The sequence below is a fragment of the Pelophylax lessonae genome, assembly GCF_965119305.1.
Source record: "Pelophylax lessonae genome assembly, chromosome: 2".
Classification (NCBI taxonomy): domain Eukaryota; kingdom Metazoa; phylum Chordata; class Amphibia; order Anura; family Ranidae; genus Pelophylax; species Pelophylax lessonae.
In genome coordinates this window covers 663801299-663827803 of record NC_138769.1, presented here as the reverse complement: position 1 = coordinate 663827803, position 26505 = coordinate 663801299, and the positions used below count along the sequence as shown (strand labels likewise).

At 42.4% G+C, this 26505-nt stretch overlaps 1 protein-coding gene across 3 annotated transcripts in view; it reads left to right on the top strand.

The window, feature by feature from the left end:
- Positions 1 to 25648, top strand: part of ELMOD1 (ELMO domain containing 1) — a 235826-nt gene extending 210178 nt beyond the window's left edge. For 2 of the 3 annotated variants that reach the window (XM_082244717.1, XM_082244718.1), the window contains exons 8-12: positions 2134 to 2202; positions 4892 to 4915; positions 19106 to 19156; positions 20909 to 21042; positions 24872 to 25648. In XM_082244717.1, the coding sequence (XP_082100843.1) occupies positions 2134 to 2202; positions 4892 to 4915; positions 19106 to 19156; positions 20909 to 21042; positions 24872 to 25044 (451 nt within the window). In that variant the 3' untranslated portion in view covers positions 25045 to 25648. The remainder of the gene's footprint in view (positions 1 to 2133; positions 2203 to 4891; positions 4916 to 19105; positions 19157 to 20908; positions 21043 to 24871) is intronic. The other variant, XM_082244719.1, reaches the window with a different exon arrangement.
- The last annotated feature ends 857 nt before the right edge of the window (positions 25649 to 26505 follow it).

Sequence of the window (26505 nt, the reverse complement as noted above, 5' to 3'; positions counted from 1 at the left end):
GGAGGACTGGGAAGGGTGGCAGGGTGGCAATTGCCCCCCCGGGCCGCTCTGATTCTGAGTAAAAAGGCCGCACTGAGGGCTGGATTAATGTTGGGGCCAGACACTGAGTAAGAAGTAGCAAGAAAGGGGGATATTTGGCGCAAGCAGAATGCCAGTGATCTTAGGGCAGTCCATGCTGGGCTGGGAGGAGAAGGGGAAGGGGGGTTTTTATAGTTCCAGTGAGAGTCCAAAAGATTCTGGTCCACTTGGATGGCTGCTGGCGGTTGAAGAGAGAAGCAACTCTGTATGAAATATGTGGAGGTCCTGGGCATGCGGAACAGCAACCCACTGCAGCTACGGACCAGGACTGTCTCCTGTCCCCCACAGGAGACCGCCGCTCCCCTGCACCAGGACCGGCTCCGCTAAGGACTCCAAGGGACCACCTGGATGTGAATTGCCCAGGACCTCCACATATAACTTGATGCCTGTTACCACTTCACTCTTGTAGGTTATATTGCTTTTATCCTACATTAAAGGTTTTAAACTGCTACACTTAGATCGGTGCTTTGGGTCTCTCTCTCCCCTTGCCAGACACTGAGTACAGCTGCTGGTCGCCGCTACACAATGTTATATTTGCAGAGCTGCAGCGGAGCGGTGTGAGTGTGCAGAGTACTCTACTGCACCCAGTCGGCACAATACTAACACAGTCACTTCCCTGTCAGGCATAGTGATCTCTGCCTGACAGGAGCTTCCTAGGCCCTGGCGTAATGTCATATATTTTTTGGTAAACCTCCTTTGTTGCTATTAACATTTAATTATGTTACCATTGCATCATGTTTGTCTTGCTTCATAACATCAATATCCATTATAAAACCAAATAGGCATGAATGGTGAGCTGATTCGATGGTTCAATGGGCCACTTGACTGGACTTGTCCCCTAGGCCTAAAGCTGCCAGCCCTCCCCTGTTGTTTTCGCTGCTGCAGTTTATGGATGTTAGCAAACGTTTCCGACACATCAAGCTTCCATAGCTTGTTAGGTCTAAACGTGTGCGCTGGACTAATTGGCTACATTCACACTTCACAGTTGGGGGTACAGGACAATGTGGTGCCAGTGTTGACAGGGGAATCCCTCCCGCCAATCCATTGTATACTGCTGGCAGGGAAAGCTAGCGATAATTGTATGTAAAATCTGTCAGTCTGATTGTACCCGGCTTGATTGATCGAACAACTTGGGTACATTCAGCCTGGCCATACATGGTTCGAATCTCAGCCAGTTCCTGGTGAACCGGCTGAGATTTAAACCGTCTATGGCCAGCTTAAATAAGAATTTCTGTGTGCCACATGTACAGGGTGAAGCTTTCTCCACTGAGCAGCTCAGAAAAAAGATGGCACTGTTGTGGTAGTGCAAGTTAAAGTTGAACTCCGGGCACAAAAACTTTCATTGAAATATTTTCCAGTAGATATGTGGATACAAATAGCTTTGCAAGCCCAGATGTCACCTTGAAAAAGTAGAAATGACATCATCGCTGTGCTGTACATAGCCTGTGCATAGCCTGTGCATAGAGCAGAGTTGTAGGAGGGACCTATCAGACTTCACCCAATACTGCCTGCAAAGGACTAAAGGAGGTGCAGAAACAAGAGCAGTCACCCTAGACAAGGAGAGAGCAGCAGTGACCAGTCTTTATTACAGGAAGCTCCTGCACATAGGCAAAGTTTCACACATGATTACTGGAAGAAATATACAAAGCACACCGAGGTCCAAGTAAGAATACGGATGCCTGATGCGTTTAGATATTTGTTCATCCTGGCGTTCAGCTTAAGGTGTTCATAGCAGATAACGTCTGAATGGTATTGCTGAATAACAGAAACTTCCTACTGTGCCCTAATAAATAAAGGCTGGTGTGGTAAATATAATGATAATGATACAATTAAACATAGAGAAAGGTTTGACGATGTCAGTTGTATTTTTATATAAACATTTTTTTCTTCTCTCTTATTGGTACTTAAGATTTTGAAGGGGCAGTGAGCTAATATGTAGTCACAATTATGTAAATGTAATAACGTGACCCAGCAGGGTGCTGTATTTCATTTTCTCTGTTGGACTGGGTATACATAATGATTAAATTGGTACTTTTTTGTATTGTTATATTTCAGATACTTTGCAGAGAAAGATACGGCTACAGCTCTTCAAATATTGTCTGATTCTCTTCAACCCAGGTGCAGGTGTGTATATGATTTTTGTATTGTGTTGATAAAATGAAAATTGTTCTTTCTTATCTGCCAGTGGTTAATACTAATGACTGTAAAATAAAATATTTTCTAAACAGCTATGCTATATAGCTGATGCCTCCTTCTAGAAATCCACATAGCACACTGGCTTATGCAGATCCAATGCCTTCAGTATATTCTAAGTCACTGACTCCAAACATGTACTTTATTGTGACTGGTTACCTATGCAGTGTTACAGTAGGTGACAAGTACTGAAGCCAGAGACAGCCAGTCATGAATTTTCAGAAGTAGGTCAGCAATGGATGCCTTCAGATTTCTCAGCCTTTTTTTAACATGGAGGAACCCCTAAAATAATGTATGGATTTCAGGGAATCCCTGCCCAAAAATGTTTTATATCTACAACTAATGGTACATTAGTTGTGGTCAGCAGAGAAATACTGGCAACACTAGTGCCAGTATTGGTCATTGGAGTGGGCAGTGGAAAAGTGGTCCCATACATTGAAAATCATAGAAAAGTTTCCCTGTACAATGGTAGTCAGCTGGATAGGTGTCCCTTTATACCAGTGAATTCCAACACACTATTCCAAAAGCACAGGTTCCTGTAGAAATGACTGTGCAAATAAGTAAGTTGGGGTTGAAGCGACCACTGGCTAGAACCGTGATTAGTCAGAGCAAGAGAATGTCACCAGCAGCACACCGTGAATCTCCAGAAAAAGTTCAAAGCTTTATTCAGTGATTACATTGAGGCTTCAAAATATTGCTGCCTGCTGTAATGTGATTGCTGAATAATGCTTTGGGACCCATTCTGGAGATCCATGGTGTGCTGGTGACATTCTCTTGCCCTTACACTGGTGGTCCCGGGGGAGATGAACATTTACAATGTTGGTCAGTGGAATGTACTGTATGCCTTCTTATACTATTTACTGCTCAAGGAACCCCTAGCAATCCCCAAATGAACCCTGGTTGAGAGAGGCTACTCTAAAGCTAGATACACACTATACAACTTTTGTTGTTTGATTTCTTTTAGATTTACCTTTAACTATGTAGTGCAAGGGCCTGCCTGATATCATACAAAATTGAAAGTGTTTAGGTTTGACCTCATATTATATGGTTTTGGTAAATCTAAAGGAAAAAATCTAAAGGAAATTGTATAGTGTGTATCCTGCCTAAGGCTGGAATCACACTATACAATTTTCTTTGGATTTTTTCCTTTAGATTTACCAAAACCATATAATATGAGGTCAAACCCAAACACTTTCAATTTGTATGCAATCTGGCAGGCCCTTGCACTACATAGCTGAAGGTAAATCTAATGCAAATCTATCAACAAAAGTTGTATAGTGTGTATCCAGCTTAAAGCATACATCCTATTCAAAATCTGAGATTGTAGAAAGTTCTCAGCTTGGTTGCTAATGATGCACACATTTTAGAGCATTGATCAAGCCTGAGTTTTCTGCTCAAATTAAAAGGTTTTCAGCTTTACTCATAAATAACTATAACATAATTATTTTAGTGGTTATATTGTACAGATACACTTTTATACAGGGGTGTTTTGCTTGATAAATATACTCTATATACACTGTATGTATATATATATATATATATATATATATATATATATATATATATATATATATATATATATATATTTGTACTATGATTATATGAAACAATATAATTACTGTATTGTTTTTGATCAACCTGAAAAGCATCTTGAGCTTGATCAGTTGCTTATAGCTTTTTTGCACAGTCAAACCAATCACTCTATACCAATTACTTTCTTTAAAGCATATTTACACCCAAGAACAAAAAATGTAACTTGCAGCTTATCAGTTCTAAGATGTGCTGGCTGCATTATTTTCCTTTCTTTCAGGCTTTTTATTTTTTCACCAGATGATCCCACCAGTAACACACTTCCTGTCCTATGGTGATCACCCTTATTCACTGTACTGTATTTATGGAGGGGCAGCAAGGACCAGACTACAGAACACTTCGCCCTTTACACCTTCTGTAGCATAGGGAGGGGGGTGTATTGTAGTGCACAGAGATGGCAGGGAATAATGTAACTGATAAGAGTGCAGCACAGGAAGTTATCAGCTCACAAGATTTCTGGCATGTTCAACAGGTATTTCTTTGCAGATATCAACAGGGTTGTACCAATAGGTTTTTTTTTTTATCGGCGAGTACGATTACCAATACTTGTGCTCAAGTACTCGCCTATACCGATTACTGATACTGTTGCGGTTTGAGCCCATACAAAATAAATAGGCTCAAATTGCCCTGCAAAGAATCTCATGCGATTTTAACAGGAATGTGGGTTTCCCGCACCGCTCCTGTGTGAACTCAGGCTGAGGTCACTATAACAGTTCATTTTGTATTGGTTCATATCGCGCCGCAAACGTATCGGTTTCAGGTATCGGAGCATTTGCACGAGTATAAGTATGAGTACTCGTAGAATTGTGCAACCCTAGTTAACAAATACATACAACAAAAAAAGGCTTTTAATAGTGTATTGAACAGACCAAAAGGGAGCAAATAAGAGAATTACTAGTACTGATACTATTTATTTCCTGTTAACTTTTCCGTTCTAAAATTGTGTAGCTATTTATTTAGTTGTTATTATTGTTTATAAAAATTATTTTGTTTGTTTTATTATTTTCTGTGTTATATTTCTCAATTAAAGGGATGTCAGTAAAGAAGAAGTCAGGTATAATTTCAGTTTTGCTTTGATTTTTGTTCTCTTTTGCTGACTTATTTCTAAGATGCATTCCCTTTTTGACACTTGTGTTACTAGTAACAATCATAATGGCTTAGGTGAAAAACCCACTCAGATTTAAAAATAATGTATAACCTGTAGGAACAGGAGCTTGCTATTCACAAAATTCAACAAAAGAGCAAAATATAAGGGTGTCCTCTTTCAAAAGGCAAAGTGAGATACCCTACTCCCAGGTGACAGTTAACACTCTACTACTAGGTGACAGGGTAACACTGTACTCCCAGGTGACAAGCATAAGACTCTGCACCAAGGTAACAAGGTGAGACTGTCCTTCTAACTGACAGGAGTGAGACTGTCTTTCCTGGTGACAGGGTGAAACTATCCTTCCAGGAAACAGGATGAGACTGTCCTTCCAGGTGACAGCGTGAGACTGTCCTTCCAAGTGACTGGGGAGACTGTCTTTCCAGGTGACAGGGTGAAACTTTTGTTCCTGGTGACAGGGTGAGACTGTTCTTCCTGGTGACAGGGTGAGACTGTCCTTCCTGGTGACAGGGTAAGACTGTCTTTTCACTGAACAGGGTGAGACTGTCTTTCCACGTGACAGGGTGAGACCGTCTTTCCAGGTGACAGGGTGAAACTTTTGTTCCTGGTGACAGGGTGAAACTTTTGTTCCTGGTGACAGGGTGAGACTGTTCTTCCTGGTAGCAAGAAGAAAATGACCGCACTCCGATGTAAATCAAAAATTGGAGTAAAATTTATTCCACATCAAAACAAATGGGCAAACTAGAACAACACACTGTGGATGCAGGACACAAAGGCAGACGCGTTTCACGACTTAGAGATGTCGCTTACTCATTGCCAACTGTTCTTCCTGGTGACAGGGTGAGACTGTCCTTCCTGGTGACAGGGTAAGACTGTCTTTCCACTGAACAGGGTGAGACTGTCTTTCCAGGTGACAGGGTGAGACTGTCTTTCCAGGTGACAGGGTGAGACTGTCTTTCCAGGTGACAGGGTAAGACTGTCTTTTCTGGTGACAGGGTGAGACAGTCCATCTTGGTAACAGGATGAGACTGTTCTTCTTGGTGACAGGGTAAAACTGTCCTTCCAGGTAACAGGGTGAGACTGTCTTTCCAGGTGACAGGGTGAGACTCTTCTTTCTGGTGACAGGGATAGACTGTCCTTCTTGGTGAGAGGGTGAGACTTTCCTTCTTGGGGACAGGGTGAGACAGTCCTTACAGGTGACAGGGTGAGACTGCCCCTCCTGGTGACAGGGTGAGACATCTTACCAAGTGGCAGAGCAAGACCTTGCTCCCAGGTAACAGGGCAAGAATGTCTTTTCTAGTGACAGGGTAAGACATCATTAGGACAGGGTTAAACTTTGTCCTATGAGATAGGGCAGGATTTTCCTACCAGATGGCAGGAGGAGATTCTTCTATCGAATGATGGAGGTGATGGTGATAGTATTGAAGTGTGATTTTTCTTCCTAATGACAGAATGAGATTCTCCTTCCAGGTGAAGGGACCAGACTCATGTAATCTCATGTAATAGAGTGAGACTCTCTTCTCAATTTTCTCTATTCTTAATAACAGGGAGAGACTTTTTCCCAGGTGACCGGGTGAGACTCTTCCCCCAGGTGACATGGTGAGATTGCCTCATAGGTATCAGAGCAGGACTCCCCTTCCAGGTGATGTGGAATGACTCTTCTTTCAGATGTCAGGTTTTCAGATCAAAATAAATCACTTCCTGGCTCACAAAATTTTACTTCCCCTTCCTTGTCCCTACACTGCTACTATCCATGCATTTTAGTGATTGTAGATAACATCATATAGACACTCTCAGCTGTGTAGTTCATATGAGAAGAGACCAGCCTATGTTTAACCTGCCAACTTTACAGGAAAAAGGGAATAGCCTTGACACAACGTATATTAGATTTCAGCCCTAAAAACACAGCACCAGAATCTGCAGTTCCAAGGAAATCTGAGCAAATAAATGAGTTGGGGGCTAATGATCTTTTAGAATGGATCTTCTACCACTGAGGGCCATAAAAAAATTGCACCTTCACTATAAGTAATTAAAAAACAAGGTATCACCTACACTGTAAATCACCTAAATATACCCTACTGGAATAGTTCCCAACAACCTCTAAAATGTGCCTTTAGTTTACTTAGTTCCTGAATCACCTTGCTGCTCATAGGACAAAGGTGATGATGATGACCCATCCCAAGCTCTGATCGGACAGTGAAAGAGAACCCTCCCCCCAACCACCCTGCTAATTTCTCTTTCTCCTGCTGCTTTTAAATATAGCCAATATGAAAGAATTATCTAAAATATATTTATTATTTTATAAAAATACCTAAGTGCTTTAAATTCTTTTATTAATAGTATTATAAATATATGCTCACCAGATGTTTGAAGCAACAAGAACTAGACAGTGCACAGGAACAGGTGGCTCCAATGTAAAAGTTAGGCTGCTCTCCTCTCATGGGCGTCTTGCCAGCTCCTGCAATCAATTGACAGCTGCACGCGGATAGCAGCAGCTGCCGAGCCCATTCACTGCAAGGGCAAACTGTCGGCGGCCGCAGCTATTTATGCCTGTTCGCAAAGTCATTTAGGCTGTACGCAGACAGCTGTCAGCCCCAGCAGCAGGAAATCAGTGTTTCTGCTACTGGGATTAGCAGTGTAGCAAATAGCCCGTGCGAATGGTCCTAACCCTCATCTTTTGTTCTGGTAACAACTGTAAAAGTTTGGATTTCTCATCACTATCTAGTTGACAGTAAACACCAGGATAAATCGAGTAGATAAATCAACCCAGTGGGTGCACAAAAAAAATAAAAAAAAATAAAATACATTTTAAAAAAATACACTATATTAAAAATTTGGGTTATATATACATTTTAAAGTGGAACTGTCTTCTTTTTAATTATGTTCCATCAATAGTGATAGAGATAGTTGTAGATTGTATCTCACAGTGTTTCAAGAGGAATGCATCTTTCAAATCGCTCTTTTAAAAGATTTGTGCTTTTGTTTGTTGAGCTGTTTTGTGTTACTTATTGTAGTTTTGCAGCACTGTTTCTGTAATGGAGTTGAGAACTAAATATTGTAAATATATTTGACTTAGGGGGAAAGAAAAGTAATTAAATGTAATTTAGAAAATGAAGAAGACCCAGATAAAAAGTATAGAAAGGAGCTTTAGGACAATCTTCCAAGGGCCCCTGTGTGAGAACACACATAGGCCTCGTTCACACCGACCTACTACAGCGTACACCTGTGCAAGGGCCGTGTTTACCCACACAGGGATGCATAGGTGTACCGTGCATCCCCATGCAGGCAGTCCCATCAATGTCTATTGTGATGCAGCAGCTGCACAGAAACAGCTGCCACTTCCAACTTGACAGTGTGGGTTTAGGGCAGGCATGTCCAACCTGCGGCCTGGGGGCCGCATGCGGCCCAGAGCCCCAGGCAATGCGGCCCACTGGCCCCTGACAATTTATTTTTTTTGGGATGGGGAAGAAGGAAGTCGGGTCGGGTAAACGGCCACAGCGGCTTCCAACTAACTAGGCAGAGACTACCTTGGAAGGGATCATCCTCTAGTTGTGTTAAATTAGTGCTTGGGCGGGGAGGGGGCAGGAGCGCGGTAAGGGCACGGCCGCGTTTTATTACTTATATACCTTAACTATAGTTTATATTTTATATGCGGCCCGAGAAAATGTCTCTACACTCAATGTGGCCCAGAGAAGCCAAAAGGTTGGACACCCATGGTTTAGGGCCTTTCACCTGCACCCACACAGATGTCAAATTGAGAGCAGCAGCTGTGTCTGTGCAGCCGCTGTGTCCCAGTTGATATAAAGAGTACTGCCTGCATGGCCATACATTGTTGTACGGCCTTGTTAATAAGTCCTTTAAATAGCCATACAATAATTGAAATAGGATTGGTCCAGCTGGGACCATCCAAATAATGACTAGTGTGTGAGCTCCCCTGCTCGACAGAAGTCAATTGTTTATTGACTGATTTTGAAAGGATATGTTGGAAATTTTTCGATTGTGTCAGTGCATTCTAACATCAGAGGAAGGTGCAGTCTGCACAAATTGTACTTCCACCCCTAATCTGCCTAAATCATGCCTCAGAACTCTCTATGCACACATTTGACTAAGACAAACACTTCACTTTCACCTCATCTCCACTACCTTTTGGTTTCCAAAAACGGAGTCTATAAGAGGTACGCACAAGATCAGAGCACTGTACGGGCTACTAACCTTCTGATGCTACTTGCCTTGCTTTAATGCTGATTCTCTGCCTTCGGCTCTTTTTGGATCAGCGGTTTCTAGATCAGCGGTCACCAACCAGTGGTCCATGGACCACCTATAATCCGCGAGAACATTTTGGTGGTCCCCAGGGGTTCTGTTGCAATGGATGTATACCTCCCCCCCCCCCCCAAATGTTGTTCTCAATATATGCTGACAGTCAGTACTGTCAGCACGCCTTGATACCCAATGCCTCCTCTGTAGTTCTGGCTTCTGTGAACTCAGAGGGAGGTGCTGGGAGTAGTGCGTAGTGAAGAAGGAAGAGACTTCCAATGGCAGCGCTGATCGCAGACTGTGGGAGGGAGAACAGAGCTTGAGCACATAGCTGGATAAGAAGGTGAGATCCACTGTTGAGCAGTGTGATGCAGAGTGCAGAGGGAGCAGAAAGTCGAAGCATTGTGTGTATAAAAGATGTAAAATTCATGTTAGTGGTCCGTGGGGGGTTAAGTGGTCATAAGGTCAGAAAGGTTGGTGACCACTGTGCTAGATAAATGATTTGAAACAAATATGCTCAGGTGTTCTTACTTTTCGTGATTGCTATGTATGCTTTTAGAATGAATGCCATACTCATCTGAATAATTAAAAAAAAAAAAAAAATATGTAAAAAAAAAAAAAAGTTGATCGGACATTCATGAACCCCGATGACTCGATTTCAGCCAAGCTCAAGTGTAGAAAAGATGGGTATATTAAATAGAACTTATAGTGAATTTCTGCTGATAGCAAATGTCAGACCATCCGCCCACAGCTAATGTTGAGTACATTGAATAAAAGAGGAATAAAAAGCCATTAACTTGTCTGAGATGCTGTTTCAGAAAGCCTATGTCCCCGTTCAGCTTTAACTAAGTGAAGTAGTGCACAGTGTGAGTGCTTGGAATGACTTTGATACAGAAGAACTGGGATGAATGCCCTTCAGCAAAGCAACCCTGTACAATGAACAGAACTGCTGCAGATGCATAGCTGTGCACTTATTTGCAGATTTTTGAGACGTGAATATTTCTTGAAGCTGTACCACAACTTTGAAGAGTACCTTAAAATGGTACCGACTGCTGCCTCCCATGAAAAGGATAAGTCAGCTTTAAAGCTGATATTTTAGTTTTGGGTGGATGCTGATTGGGCGGAATCCTTCTACTGTATATCACTGAAGATTCCATTGATGAGATCTTTGAAACTTCTAAATCGTTCTACCTTCAGCAACCCTTATGGTAGCTAAATTCTCCCATTTTTTTGTTGTGTATAATTTCCTAATTATAAAGAAGTCAGTTTAGTTTTAATACAGCGAGGGAACAAGACTTTCATACTGTTAGAATTGCAGAGATATAAAATACCAGAGGGTTTGATAATAGCTGATATTTCATTTTTGGGTGCATAGTCCCTTTAAAACACTTGTCAAACACAAGGCCCTGCAGGCCGAATTCAGGCCGCCAGGCTATTTTATGTGGCCCTCACCCCCAGGGCATTTTTACGGCTAGAATGTGGTGGTGCCCAGCAATAATCTCCCTGCAAGTGAGAGAGAGAGGCGAAGCAATCCAACACTGCCTGGAGGTACTAGAGCCGGGCCGGATGGGTGAGATGTGATAAAGCTCTTTTGGGGGGAGAGGGGAGTGAGGTCTGTGGAGGGAGGTGTCTGCAGAGGTCGGGGATGTGGAAGAGTGGTTTAGAGGTCAAAGTCGAGGAAGGGTGGAAAGGAGGCGTGGACAGCCTGTGAAAGAGAGCTAATACCTGCAGTTTGTATGTAGCACACTCCTGTACTCTGCACTCTGTGATTAGGGCACCCCTGAAACTGCACTCTGTACATAACGCACCCCTGGACTCTGCACTCTGTGATTAGGGCACCCCTGAAACTGCACTATGTACATAGCGCACCCCTGGACTCTGCACTCTGTGATTAGGGCACCCCTGAAACTGCACTATGTACATAGTGCACCCCTGGACTCTGCACTCTGTGATTAGGGCACCCCTGAAACTGCACTTTGTACATAGTGCACCCCTGAACTCTGCACTCTGTGATTAGGGCACCCCTGAAACTACACTCTGTACATAGCGCACCCCTGAACTCTGCACTCTGTGATTAGGTCACCCCTGAAACTACACTCTGTACATAGCGCACCCCTGAACCCTGCCCTTGGTACATAGCGCACCCCTGAACTATTCACTATGTATGTAGTGCCCCCCCTGAACTGTATACGTAGCACACCCCTATTTATTGTTCCTCTAAGATCCTCTGACTGATTGGCCTCACCTACAGTTCATTGTGGTTTGGCAGGGGAAGACATAGTTGAGTTTCTGCACCTATCCTCAGAAAAAAAAGGCTTGGATACATTTATATACAGTAGTCTTGCAAATACAACCGAACCTTTGAGGACAACCATAATGCTGATATGTCTGGTGATTACATTGAGTTTGACACCCCTGCTTTAGAAGAACATCTAAAATATACTATTAGTTAAAGCGGAGTCCCACCTAAAAGTGTAACTTCTGCTCATTTGCTTCCTCCCCCCCTCCGGTGTCACATTTCGCACCTTTTAGGGGGGGAGGGGGGAACGGGTACCTGTTTTTGACAAGTACCCTTCCCCACTTCCAGGAAATGGCGCCGCGGCGCTATCCGTCGGAAGTTTGGCCCCCCTCCTCCTTCCCCCGCTGCTGAGCCAATCCAAATACGCAGCGCACTTCGTGCATGCGCATTAGGGTCCCGCACGTGAAGCCACAAGGCTTCACTGCCGGGTTCCTTCACCGGCAATGGCGGCGGCAGCACCCGAAAGCCTATGGAAACATCGGCTGCGGTGCCAACATCACTGGACTCCAGGACAGGTAAGTGTCCTAATATTAAAAGTCAGCAGCTACAGTATGTGTACAGTATATGTAGCTGCTAACTTTGAATTTTTGGAGGGGAAGAGGGGAGGCTGGAACACCGCTTTAACATGCAAAAGCACTGTTAAAACTCATGTCTAAGCAGCTATGAAAGACACAGAATATTGCAGCTATATATTAATAATAAGTCATGAAGTGTACTTTTTTATTGCAACAAGTATAATTATCAGAACCTAAAGGGGAACTAAAATCCCAAAAAAAGCTGGCAGGTATTTTTATATTGCAGAAGAAACTCTGTAGGATCTATGAAGGAATGTGAGTGCATGAAAGCCAGTTGTTAGTGGAAAATAAAGGAGGGAATCCAACACCAAAGAGCTTTCCAACTGATAATTATTGCAAAAACCACGTGCTCAAATAAAGATGTCTCCTTACCGGAACTTTTGACCCCCCGATTAAGAGAGGTCAAACAGGCATGGATCAAACTAGAAGCTCAGGTTAGAACGGTATCTCCAATGGTAACTGCCACTAGGTCAGACGCACTCGGTCCCAAGATTATAATATCCAAATAATTCCACTCCTTCGGAGTTCCTCCGCAAAGATAATTGAGGATATACCTCCAAAAGACAAATGGATCTCGAATAGTGTAGTAAATCAACAATACATGATAAAAAACTCACATGTTGGTAGATGACCCAAACATTGATATCAAGATGGCTGTGGCTGTGGGCGTGTCTGCGTGCGGGCCGACGTAACTGACGCGTTTCGTCACTACGGTGGACATTATCAAAGGCAAGGCCCGCACGAATATGCACGCCTTAAATAGAGCCCATGGCCGGAAGCCGCAATGACGCAGAGCCGCCAGCAATGACTCATCTGGAATGCAAGATGGAACGTACACGGCCCTCCCACGGATATTACATCACAAACCAATGTACAAAAACAATACGTGAATACCAAGACCGATGCGTTCCACCCTACGTCATATTATGATTCCCAGAGACGATACCAGATCCGGATGCAACCAAGGCGGTCTCCATCCTGATCACAAAGTCCGTCCCGGGGAACATACAAAATGATACTGTCAGGTGAAATTACGGGAAAAACGGAACAAACCCCAATCACTTAACTCATAAAGATTAAATATCAGTACAGATATAATCTGGGACTATATCATCTGAGTTCACCAAACATAGGTGAACACATCCAATATCATGCACACATAAAAATAGTAAACATGTATATTGGATGTTAGCCTATAGATCACATCATGTTGATCATAAGTAACTATAAAAATTACAAGATGACACAAAATTGTTATAAAGCAAATTAAATATAATCTAAATATAAAATCAAATATTTTAACATGAAGAATCCATCACAGGTATCTCTGCAGCTTCAGAATAGTAAATTTCCAGCTTCAGAAACGTAAGTACCACACCTGTGTGTCACCAGAAGCATTACTCTGCATATGATACCAGCCACCTACTGAATGCTTCATTACTGTTACAGCCTTCTGAGGTGATCCAGTTTGAACTAATTCCAGCACTAGCCACTATTGTAACAAAAAATACCTCAGCCCAGCCTGCTTAATAACAGAAGTCACTACTTACAGAGCTGAGCTCTGGCAGATTTCTAACAAGACACCAGAAATACAGTACTTATTATGTCTGACAGAGATCTCACAGAATTACCTGCATTTAGTCAAGATAAAGCAGACTCCTTACTTCATTCTGCTCGTCTTGTCAGAGCCCCTCATCCATCCTTGAAGGCAAGGGAGGTTTATGAAGCAAGTAAGGAAGAAACATCTAGTAACCTGACTGCATTGTGGGAAAAGACTTTAAGTTGTATAACAGCCACTAATGAATCTAGCAACAATTCTGAGCAATTGAACACTGCTCTCTCAAGGGTTAAGAAGGCATTTGAGAATTATAAAAGACTTTCTGAGAAGTACTATTCCCTATTGTCACATTCCAACAGGACGCTGCATTGGAATTAAAGGACTTTACTTCTAATGACCAGCAGAGGCATAGTACATATCTTGAAGCAAAGGCACATATAGAAGGTAGATTGGCACAGCTACATGAGACTATATCCTGTAACTCTGCTTCTTCCAGACACTCAGGAAAATCTTCTAGGTCTGCCCGCTCATATCATAAATCTTCTTCTAAGTCATTGCGGTCCTGCTCTATAAGGTCAATACTGAGCGACCAAATACTCAAAGCTCGCCAAAAGGTTGCAGTAGCCCAGGTTCAAGCCGCCTGCTCTGAAAAAGAAGCAGCCTTCAAGGCAGAAGCTAAATGCAAGGAAGCAGAAGCTAAATGCAAGGAAGCAGAAGCTAAACGCATTCAAGCAAGAATACAAGCAGAAACAGAGGCTCAGCTAGAAATTCTTCAGAAGAATAGAGAAAAGGAAGTAGCTTTAGCAGAGTTATCTGTCTTGGAACAAGCCCTATTGGAAGAAGAAGGAGCAGCTTGTACCAGCTTAGCTGCTTGTCAAGACCCTGTTGAAAGGACCCTACAGTTTGTCCTAACTCAGAACCACGACAATACAGTCCCACCTACAGTTGGAGATTCTTCTCATAATCATCCAGCAAGTGGATCAGAAGGCAATGTGTCGCCAAAGCAAGCTGGTCAACTAGACGCACCTACTAACAGAGACCCTCCACAATTACCGCATGTCACAAAATCAAGTGAATCAACCTACGCAGCTCATGTGCCACCACAACCCTATGTGCATAGAGATTACAAGGGCACAGCAGAAGACTACAGAATGAACTCTATACCCCCTTTGATACAGCTCTCTTTAACTTCAAATGCTCAGAGACCTTCAGACGACAGACCCTTACCTAGATTAAACCCGTCTGCAACACCTTTCTCTCTACCTACCAGCCAACATCATATACCAACCATGGTCCAAGACGGCGCACCATCAGTAGACCCTGTGGCTATAAAAACTGAAAGCACTGACATTGCAGAGTTCAGCAAGTATATGATTCGACGAGAGTTGATTACAACTGGACTGTCTAGATTTGATGACCACCCAGAGAACTACAGGAGTTGGAGATCTACATTTAAGGCGGTAACCAAGAACTTGGACATTGAACCTCAAGCAGAACTTGACTTACTAATAAAGTGGTTGGGGCGTCAATCTTCAGAACAAGTAAAGAGACTTAAATCTGTCTACATTTATAACTTTAAAGCAGGCCTTGATGCTGCCTGGGAACGTCTAGAACAAGACTATTGGAGCCCCGAAGTCATTGAATCTGCCTTATTCCAGAGACTAAACGACTTTCCTAAAATCTCTGTTAAGGACAATCATAAGCTTAGAGAGTTAGGTGACCTCCTTCAAGAACTTGAAATTGCGAAGTTAGATCCTAGTTTAACAGGTCTTAGCTATTTAGACACTGCTCAGGGCGTAAATCCTATTGTAGCAAAGTTGCCTAGTTATCTTCAGGGAAAGTGGACTAGTGTAGGATCAAAGTATAAGTATGAGCATCGTGTTTCCTTCCCTCCCTTTTCTTATTTTTCAGAGTTCGTGCGGAAGGTTGCAAGATCTAAGAATGACCCAAGCTTCTTCTATCCAGATACAACCACTATTCCTTTAAGTACTTCAAGGGGTATTGCCACCAACAGTAAATTCAAGGATTTAAGGCATCCTATTGCCGTGGGGAAGACCGCGATAGCATCCAACGTCTTAGCTACAGACATCAAAGCAAGCAATCTTAATCAACAGTGTCCTATTCATAATGCGCCACACTCTCTCTCCAAATGTCGTGCATTTAAGGACAAGCCTATTGAAGAACGCAAGTCATTTCTCAAAGAGCATAATATCTGTTTTAAGTGTTGTGCATCCTCCGATCATTTAGCTAGAGACTGTAAGATCGCCATCAGATGTTCTCTCTGCAACAGTGACAAACATGTGGACGCTCTTCATTCAGACCTGTTCAAAAGGAAACCTTCACCCGGCAGCAACCCCAAGACTACATCAGATGATGGCGGGGAGAGAACTGAGCAATATGCCGACCCCGTAACCACAAGGTGTACAGAGGTATGTGGAGAAGGGCTTCATAGCAAGTCTTGTAGCAAGATATGTCTTGTAAGAGTTTTTCCTGAAGGATGTCCAACAAAATCCATAAAAATGTATGCCATACTCGATGATCAGAGCAATCGCTCATTGGCCAGTACAGAATTCTTTGACCTATTCAACATTCAAGGAGAGACCTGGTCTTATACCTTGCAGACATGTGCAGGAAAGGTCAATACTTCTGGAAGAAGAGCCCATGGCTTCATAGTTGCATCAGAATATGAGGACACAGAGTTTCCTCTTCCAACTCTAATCGAATGTGATCAGCTACCGAACAACAGAGAAGAAATCCCCACACCAGAGGTTGCACGTCATCACCCTCATTTGAGCCACATTGCTAACTACATTCCACCACTTAACAAGGATGTTAAGATTTTGATTCTACTAGGGAGAGACATTCCTAGAGTTCATAAAATAAGAGAGTTATGTAACTGTCCAGATGATGCTCCTTAGGCCCAGAAACTTAAACTTGGATGGGTGATAATAGGAGAAGTCTGTTTAGACCAATCTCACAAGCTCTTGGATGTAGCTTCCTACAAAACTAATGTTACCTGTCAATTGATGAAATGTCCATCGCACTATTATGTGAAGGAAAGACTTGATTTCAAAAACGAAGTTCCATATCAAGCACTTCAAAGTATTAACTGTAAGCTCACTTCTCAAAAGGACTTTGGTGATTCAGCGTACCAGACTACGTGTGATGACAGCAAGGTTGCTCCTTCAGTCGAAGACAAGGAGTTCATCAAGATTTTGGATGAAGAGTTCTTCAAGGACAATTCCAACAGACCCAAGTTTTTAATGGACCAGTCTTCTACAAACTCAGAAGAATATATGGATTTCCACCTGGAGGATCCAGATACTGATCCGGAAATCTGGCCTGAAGTTGTAGCATTGAGTTCCAACATGTGCTCAAGAAGAAAATTGGAGGATGAAGATGACTCCACAGATATGGGGGATGGAGCTGATGAATGGATGCAGGCCAAGACTCTGGTTAAGCCTCCGGACCAGCTGGAACACAGTGACGCTGAACTTAAGGAGAAATTCACTCGTATCCTGACTACAAACAACCCTCATGCCCCCCAGAACATTGTGAGGTACAGTCTTAAGGAACGGGCCTACAAACCCATTAACATCGTGGACCAGCTGGCCGTACACTTCTCCCTGGATGGAAACATGTTACGCGAAGACTCTGATGAAGCGCGGCGACAGATGGCGAAGTTGGGAGTCATTGAAGAGACTCAGACCAACGACTCCACAGAGCCGGGAGACAAAGTTACAGATGGGAAGTCTGACGCTCAGGCTAGTGAAGAATGGACAGAAGGTGAGGAAATACCATCCAGGAACAAGAAGGAGAGAAAACTGACCAACCAGTTCAATTATAGCGAGAGAGCGTCCCAGAGCATTAACAAACCCCTGCAGGAGCGAGCTTCTCAGACAGAGCCACCTCCAAGGGCCACCTTCTCCGCCACTGCAGACCAGTGGAGATTCAGCCCACCACACGCTTCACACATGGGCGGAGCATGGGAACGTATGATTGGGATAGCAAGGCGCATACTGGATTCTATGTTGCTTGATGTGAGTTCTTCACGTCTTACCCATGAAGTACTTACTACATTCCTTGCTGAGGTCGCAGCAATAATCAACTCAAGACCGCTGACAGCTGTATCCACAGACCCAGAATGTCCAACTGTTTTAACTCCAGCTGCATTATTGAGCCGGAAAATTGGACAGATCCCAGCGCCAAAGCGCATCTTTGATGAAAAGGACATATATAAATGTCAATGGAGATACGCTCAATACCTTGCAGATTGTTTCTGTGACAGATGAAGGAGGGAATACCTCACACTTCTTCAAGGACGTAAAAAGTGGCAAACCCAGAAGCCTAACTTAAAGGAAGGGGACCTGGTTCTTCTAAAAGACAAGCAAACCAATCGGATCCAGTGGCCAGTTGGAGTTATTACAAAGGCCATTGCTAGTGATGATGGAAAGGTCCGAAGTGTGGAAGTCAGGATTGTAAAGGACGGGAGCCCAAAAACCTTCCTGAGACCAGTCACTGAGACAGTCCTAATTATGCCTGCTTCCAAAAATCCTGATTCAGTGTTATGTGTAGGAGTCACTTAGACCTCTAGCATAGTTAGCTTAGAGGAGAGGGCTACATAGCATTATACTGTATGCAATGTTAATTGTATGTTTATGGAAAATAATTGTGTAGTGGTATCTCACGATACCAGGCGGGGAGTGTGCTGCCACGCAGCTTTAACTGTCTAGCAGTTGTTATTACATGTTATGTTATGCTATGTTATTGGTATCTTCCTTGCACCCCTGCTGTTTCTGGCTAGATGGTTTCTCCCATCCTCCATTTTCCTGCTGTAACTACCATTTTGTTTAGTTGTTATGAGGAGACTGCAGAGTGTGGAAGCTGTGTAACTTCATTGTAAATTTACCTATGGAAAAGCCTCTATGTTTATGCCTTTGCTAACTTGAAGCATAAAGAAGCATTGGAGAACACCTCTGGAGTCTTTATTTATTGAGTAAACTATCTGTTAAAGCCATCATTCAACCTGCTGCACACACTTTCAGACTGGGGGTCTACAAGAAGGTCACAGGTACAATCGATGCTGAGACAGAACAGTGCACATGCCTTTATTTTATTACACCCCCAACCTATCCAGCTGGCTTTTGGTAGGGAGGGGCTTTGATCATGCAATGAGAAAACAGGGGTCGCCACTGCTGTTGTGCCCCCAGAGCATAGGAAAGGATGATGAGATCCAGAGTGACAAAGTGTGATGGTGGACAGCTGTGATAAAGAATTTAAAGTAATAAACAGTGCTGTGTCTTTTTGTCTTGTAAGTTGTTTCTGGCTAGCAGTCTTGTGAGAACTATCATTGCATGTACACAGCTCTTTTGTGTTTTTCCTTTGACGTGTATTCATTGTTATCTTCACATTTTTTTTGTTTGAAGCACACTAAATATTCTATTCCTTTGCAGTAAAGTCAGCAAAACAGAATGGGAAATGAAAAAGTTTGACAAGGCCATTGGGTATGTGAACTACTGAGAAGAAACTCAGTGTATTTTTACTATTTGTAAAATGTTGATCCATCCACAATTGATAGTTTGATTATGGCTGAATACTGATGATCTGAATCACTAAGGCTTAGGCAGCCTATAGATGATAGTTTTTTTTTATTCAACCAGCAAGTCCGTACATTCAATGTGAATGGGGGTATCCTGCTCGCTGAGCTATTCTATTCTGACAGTGGGAGGACTCCCCCGCCATCAGAATACTCTGATCAGTATTGCTGGCTATAGCCTACAGCACTGATCAAGCAGGGAAAATCCTACAAGGTGCTTGTATCGACTTTTGCACATTCTCCCTGCCCATACATGGATCGAAATTCAGCCGGTCCCTGCTGAAACAGCCAAATTTCGATCCATGTATGGCCAGCTTTAGTTTACACTTGCGGTTTAGGATGGGTAAAAACCTGCAGCTGAACCACACTTTTACCACTCTTCCTTAGCTGCAAAGGCAGCTGTATGGGCGTAAATACATGCTGTGGCCATGTCAAAAGTGATGTCTACAGTCACATTCAGAGGACAATACTACCTGCTGAAAGCGAACTATTGAGGTGAATGGGGCCATACCACAACTACGTGCAATGCAAGGGATTAAGGTGAGGTGGTGAGAAGGCAACATAATGGGGTTTATTTACTAAAACTGGAGAAGGCTAAATCTATTGCAGCTGTAAATGGTAGCCAATCGGCTACTAATTTTAGCTTTGAAAAACAAAAAACTGGAAGCTGATTGGTTTCTTTGCAGAACTGCACCAGATTTTGTAGTCTCCAGTTTTAGTAAATCAACCCCAGTGCGTTCTCACTACCTGTCAAACTCCTTCTGAAAAGCAACCCACCACAGATCTCTCTTCAGAGGAAGACGCATGTATAACCAAGCCCTTATTGTTCTTATATCCCTTGTTGATTCAGTGGTGAGGTATCTTTATTGGTGAAATATCAATATTCTATGTACTGACCCTTTGTTGAAGGTATTAAAGAAACTAACAGATGTGTGATACACTGTAGAATATAAGACCGTACAATAAATTGACTGGAGCTTTAGGAAAATGCAATTCCCTAGTTACTAGAAGTCCACAATCAACTGTGAGTCAGGGCTGTTGAAATAGTCTACAAGTATCAACATGGCTCACACAAACCATAAAAAATAACACATTTAGTCAGGAGGTGTATACTATAGGGTTGATTTTCTAAAGTCAAATAGACTGTGCACTTTGCAAGTGCAGGTACACTAATTTTCCCCAGAGCTTAGTGAATTTGGTGAAGCTTATCTTCCTAAAGAATACCCAATCGGGTGCAAGGAAAATAAAAGCATAATTTTTGCTTGCACATGATTGGATGACGTGAATCAACAGTCAAACCATGTATGGGCAGACTGATTGTACCCAAGATGATTGATCGATCAACTTGGGTACAACCAGCTTTTCAGATTTTTCGTACGATTGTTGCCAGCAGCTATACCCGCTAGCAATAATCACTGTGTGTTCTCCTGGCCAGGACAGTCCCACTGTGCCCTACCATATTAAATGTGACCTGTAACATCCATCTGGGTGTGATCTGCAGTTTTTTTTCTATTGTTTGGTTCCCCCAAGCTTTGAAGATGGGTCAGTGTTGCAGAGTTGAAGCTCCCTGTGCCTTGCACTTAAATATATGAGCCTTAACACTTATTTTTATGTATTTTATGTTTGTTTTTTTCTTTTTTTTTTTTTTTTTTTTTTGCAGTTATTCATTTGCTATAGTTGGGATTAACATTACTGACCTAGCCTACAACCTGCTGATAAGTGGGGCCCTCAAGACTCATATGTACAATGTGGCCCCTGAGGCTCCATCATTGCATCATTTCCAGCAAACATTCTGTAAGTATTTTCCTATTCCACATCATTTTATATTTAAAAATAATATTATCTAACCTTTTATCACATATGGTGAACATGCCCAGTGGCTCAGCAATACTGGCTGGACATTTGTTTCACTTCTCACAATGTTGATGGGACACAGATCTTCTCAAGGCTCAATTCCAACTTATGGTTCATGGCCTCACTGCTCCTAAGTAGATGACTGGTAGGTCTTGGAAAACCTCCACTCTTTCTGTAGCTGAAACAAGGTCTAGAATCAAACAGATTTTCATCATGAAAAAGTGGAGACTGGGCTGTCTGACACGATGGAGAAGTTCTCAGCTCCTGGTACCTTTGGTTCACACATTCTCTTCCTTAAGGCTCTGAAGCAGGCCTCCTAGGGCTTTAGGTAGGGTCTGATTGAGGCCCTATTTACCAATTCCCTCTTTCCTGTCTCTTATCATTCGCGTTGTCTTATACCTCCCTTGCAACCTTGCAAGTTTCTGGCTAGACCACAGACAGACCAGTCAGTGTGACCTGTTTTATGCTCCTTTCACACTTCTACGACTTGGGATCCAACTTGTGAGACCCCAAGTCACAGGACATGTGAAATTCAATGTATTTCTATGAGAGCTGTTCATATTGATACTACTGAAGTCGATGCGACTTCAGAAAAGATTCCTGCACTGCTTTGGTCTGCCTTTTAAATCGACTTTTGTCCAGAGAATGTAAAGTCAGATTAAAGGCGCATCAAAGTCGCACTTTAAAGTCACAATGCAAGTGTAAAATGAGCCTTATTCTGTTTTGTTCTATATATCTCTGTAATTATTTTTTGTATATTTGTTTATCTGTGACCTGCCCCATGGGGGGTCAGATTGTTTTTCTATATTGTGATGCTTTTCCACTGCTTTTGCAAATGCATGTCACAATATTTATAACAGACTGCAAACTAAAATATAAAGTGGTTGTAAACCCTCACATATACCCAGGGATGCTGATAAGGAGGTACAGGCAGTTCTCCCATATAGGGTCCGGGCAGCAGAGTAGTCCAGCAGGGAGACTGTATATATGGCTTGCAGCTATCCCCTTTAATAGAGGACCATCCTGTGTTGAAGTACACGTCTTCCTAGCCTGCCCACATAGTACACTAGCAGGACTCCCGATTGATGTCAGGAGGGAGAGGCTAATGAGGAAACTTGAGATACCCATTGGCTGAGGAGGCAGCAGGAAGTGGCACAGCCTATAGCTTAGCAGCTGCACCACCTCCTGTTGTCTTTTCAGCCAATGGGTGCACAGGGGGACCTGTCCATCACATTCATTAAAACGTCACCCCGCGTTCTTCCTGTCTTGGTGAAGGCATGGGATGAAGCAACTTTGAATAAAGCTCCTGAGCAAATTGCACTGATTGCGGTGAGGAAGAGTCTTGTCCCAGTAGTAATAAAGGCAAACTGGGGAGCTGCTAGAAGTGCATGTTACTGTGCAGCCCATGCTCCCTATCAATCATTTTGCCCCTTTTAATAGCACTAATTGTAATGTCACCTATATTCCTGTAGTTTTAACAGAGTAAACGTAGCCTGACAGCTGTGCAGCATAAGTGTCAGCTTACTGTCACCATGTTAAAACAACAGCAATATGGGTGGAATTACAATGAGTGCTATTAGGAAGGTTTACACTAGCAAATGTTCCTAAAAGCGAGCCTTGGTGGATCGCTTTTGAGTGTGCATCTAAGCAGCTGCTGTGAGGTGTCCAAGAAATGGTCCTCAAGCCTCCTGAATAACTCATGAGCCCTGCACTCTGTACATTACGTGCACCTGACACCCGCATTTAAGCTCACTATACGTAGGCTCAAGTTTTAAGGCCCTTCCACTGTTAATGTAATTTTGTCACATCCATGGGCCACCTCATAATTCTCAGCCTTGCCAGGCTGTATGGTACAGGAGGGCTGGCTGTACAGCCTTATCAGTGGTCCTGTGTATATGTACTGTATGGAATATTATATGCCAGTTATTGATCATGTTTTTATTAGTGCCTGGATGCAGTGAGAAGCAAATGGCATGGCAAATAGGGAGCCTTGATTTCTCATACCAAGCTTCTCCTACTTCCAGTGCTGATCCCCATCCCTTCAACTGTCAATTGCCTAAGCCTCAGTTGTTATTAGAATTCCCCCGTCTTTAGAACATCATTTAGCCAAATGAGGACCTGTGCTGGACTCCAGTCAGGCTTCATGGATCAGTCCTGCGAAGAAGGTGATAAAGAACAATTTATTTAACTACTTGACCCCCAGGTCTTTTCTACCACTTTTTGTTTGTAACAACCAATTTTCAAATGCAATTTATTTGGAAAAACAAGTTTTTTTCAAATTTTATTGCAAAAAAATCACAATACATAACCCACATTTTTGGTAAAATATAAAAGATGATGTTACACTGAGTAAATAGATACCAATCATATCACGCTATAAAATTGTGCACGCCCATGCAACGGCAACAACTGAGATAAATTTTACTATCCATTGGCGACTCTTTAAAAGTCTTTACAGGTTACCCCTTTAGATTTACATAGGAGGTCTGGTGCTAGAATTTACAGTGATATCTCGAATGTGTGGGTGATCACTGATTGTGTGCGTACACGACTGACACATGTATTCACCTTTGCACAGGAGGGTTGCCGTGCAAAAATTTTTAAAAATGTAATTTATTTAATTTTTTTAAAATGTTGTCTAAAAAAGTTTTTAGCACTTTTTTTTGCTGTCACAAGAAAGGTAAACATCCCTTGTGGCAGCAATAGGCATGTGACAGGTACTCTTTATGGTGAGATCTGGGCTCTCAACTCTGCCCTTAAAGTGTTTGTTACCCCAGCATTTCAAGTTCCTGATATGTGCCTGCTGTACCATGTAGTTCTTTGAAAAAGTATCCTGTTCTTTTTGTATTGCTTCCTTTGTGTGAAATCCCCGGAGGACAGAGGGGGCACAGGGAATGTGATCACTTATAAAAAAGGGGGAAAAAAGTATTTATAATGGTTTTTTTATATATCTATACACAAATATTTGCCTTTCATTACAATTTTAAATAGAATGGGTTGTTTTACAAGGTGATCGTTTATGATCATTTTCAAAGTATTTGGTCACACCAACATCAGTGTGATCAAATGCTTTTCATTTTTAAAAATGGCATCGTTTACATCTGGGTAAACCAAAATTGATGCAAGGTCAACGCTTCCCGGTTACTATATCATAGAGCTGAACAAAGCCAATCCGTTCTTTATTCGGCTCTGTGCCTGCTGGTCGATCTGGACTCCCGATAGGACAGGAGATCCTGGTAAAGCCGTGGAAGGTGGCAGGAGGGGGGGAAATCCTCTTCCCTCTGCTTGTAAAAGCAATCCAGCATCTAGTTAGCCACTAGGGTTGCTTTTACAAGCATCATTGCTTTTGCAAGCATCATCCCTGTATAACCACTTGAAGTCTAGTCTAGTGATGTACGGGTACATCTCTGATCGGCAAGTGGTTAAAGTTTGGCTTTTCTCCTGAACAGGATTGAGGCTCCATGTAAAGCCTGGGCCTAGGATCCAAAGAGATCCACAGAGACCCATGGATTGATCTTAAGACTGATCAACATACCTGCATGTACCACAAGGTTCTGCACTTCAACTCATCATTATCTTGGAAGGGCTTTGGACCAGATCAGGTTCCTTTTACTGTATACATGACAGCTTTACATTGGAAAAATGAAGTTTAATCTTTAATCTTCTTTTTCTAGCATTATGTTTATTACTATATTAGAAAAGTAGATTGAGATAGTTACAACGCAAGACTAGTCTTGCAGGTTTAACAATCTTACATGCTTCTTCTTAGGCTTTTTGATGCACGAGTTCCACAAGTTCTGGATTGAAATAGACCCCGTGGATATCATGGAATTCAACCGGGTGCGCAACAAGTTCCACAAACGAATCCTGAAGCAGCTCCAGAAGACGGACATGGCGTTGTGTCCCCACTTTGCGGCTTCGGAAAGCTTAGTCAACGTCTAACCATCTCCATTTTTCCAATTCCAGATCACTGCCTCACTGTTGTATTCATGATCATGGCGGCCGTGTTGTACGACCACAGCGATTGTATGCATGCTTTTTTGGTAAAGTACTCATCTCCGTTTTTACTATGAATCCCTTCGGAGCTCAGTGTACGCCGCGGGATTTTCTCACACGCATATTGCGGATTACGCAGTGTTATATTTTCATCTGACATAAGAGTTTTCTATTTTTTTAGGTTTTGTTTTTCTCATAGCTGAACATTGAAGAGTTGTATTTTGTCACGTTTAGGTGGGTGTCTGAATAAGCTCTTGTACTGTACACCTTTTATGATCCCTAATCTTTCTACTGACCAGATTATACATATACTTAGCTCAAATGTCTTAAATATATTTATTTTGTATATAATGTGCTTCACTGCAGTCCACTGTCTACACATAATTTACTGGTGTGTTACATGTAGGCTTTGGAGCGCTTATCTTTTACATTGTTGACTGTCATTAAAAAAGTATGACGGGCCACTTAAGGGCTGTCTGTTGTACTGTACTACCACCAGAAACCACAGGGTCCCCCCTAAAAGCTGATATGTTTGCCTCCTTCTAGAAAATTTTATTTTCTACCTGCCTTTATATGCTCTAACACGGATTAGCAGCAGTTTCCCCTGTATCCCTGAAGCAGAAATTATGTCTACCACTCTTAGACAGGGCAATGCGGACTTCTCACATTTCCCCATTTCACAGTTAGGTTAAGCTTTCATTCTAAGGGTAATCAAAATAATGTTGGATACCAATTATTATGTTGTGGGGGGCCCAGGAGAGGCATGGTTCCAGTCACAGCAACAATGCCAGTGATCCCTACACAACATATACAGTATGAAACAGTGGCATGACTACAGTAACAGTCATGGCTTTCTTGTATGGAAGGGGTTTTTAATACTGTATGAATAAGCAAAGATATAAATGATAATAAAGGGCAGAGAAAGAGTTCAATATTAAAGCATACACATCGGATTTGTAAATTAACAATGTTGTTTCAATGCAGATACTGCAAGGTCTACAACTGCTTTTGTTGTGTTGGTAAATTGAGCCAGCAATGCCACCCAATCAGGAAATGTACTGAATAGAGCCCATGACATTTCTGAATTATAGCTTCTCCCCCTCCCCTCCTATTGAAAATCTTATTGGCCAGTAATGGCACCTGCCATTAATGGTTTGTAGATAACTGAGAGAGTATGGAACACCAGGTCTGAGAAGTTAAGATCAGAATTCAAAATGCATGCACAATTGAATGGGGGGGGGGGCTGTATGCAGAATATAGTATTATAGAACATAACACAGGTGATCATCTTGTAGTGCTTGCACTTAAACAGGAGTGTATTACTATATTAGTGTTGTGAATGTGACGGTATTAAGTTTAAAATTATTACAGGTTCAACAAAATATTTCTTTGTAGTTATCAGCCTCC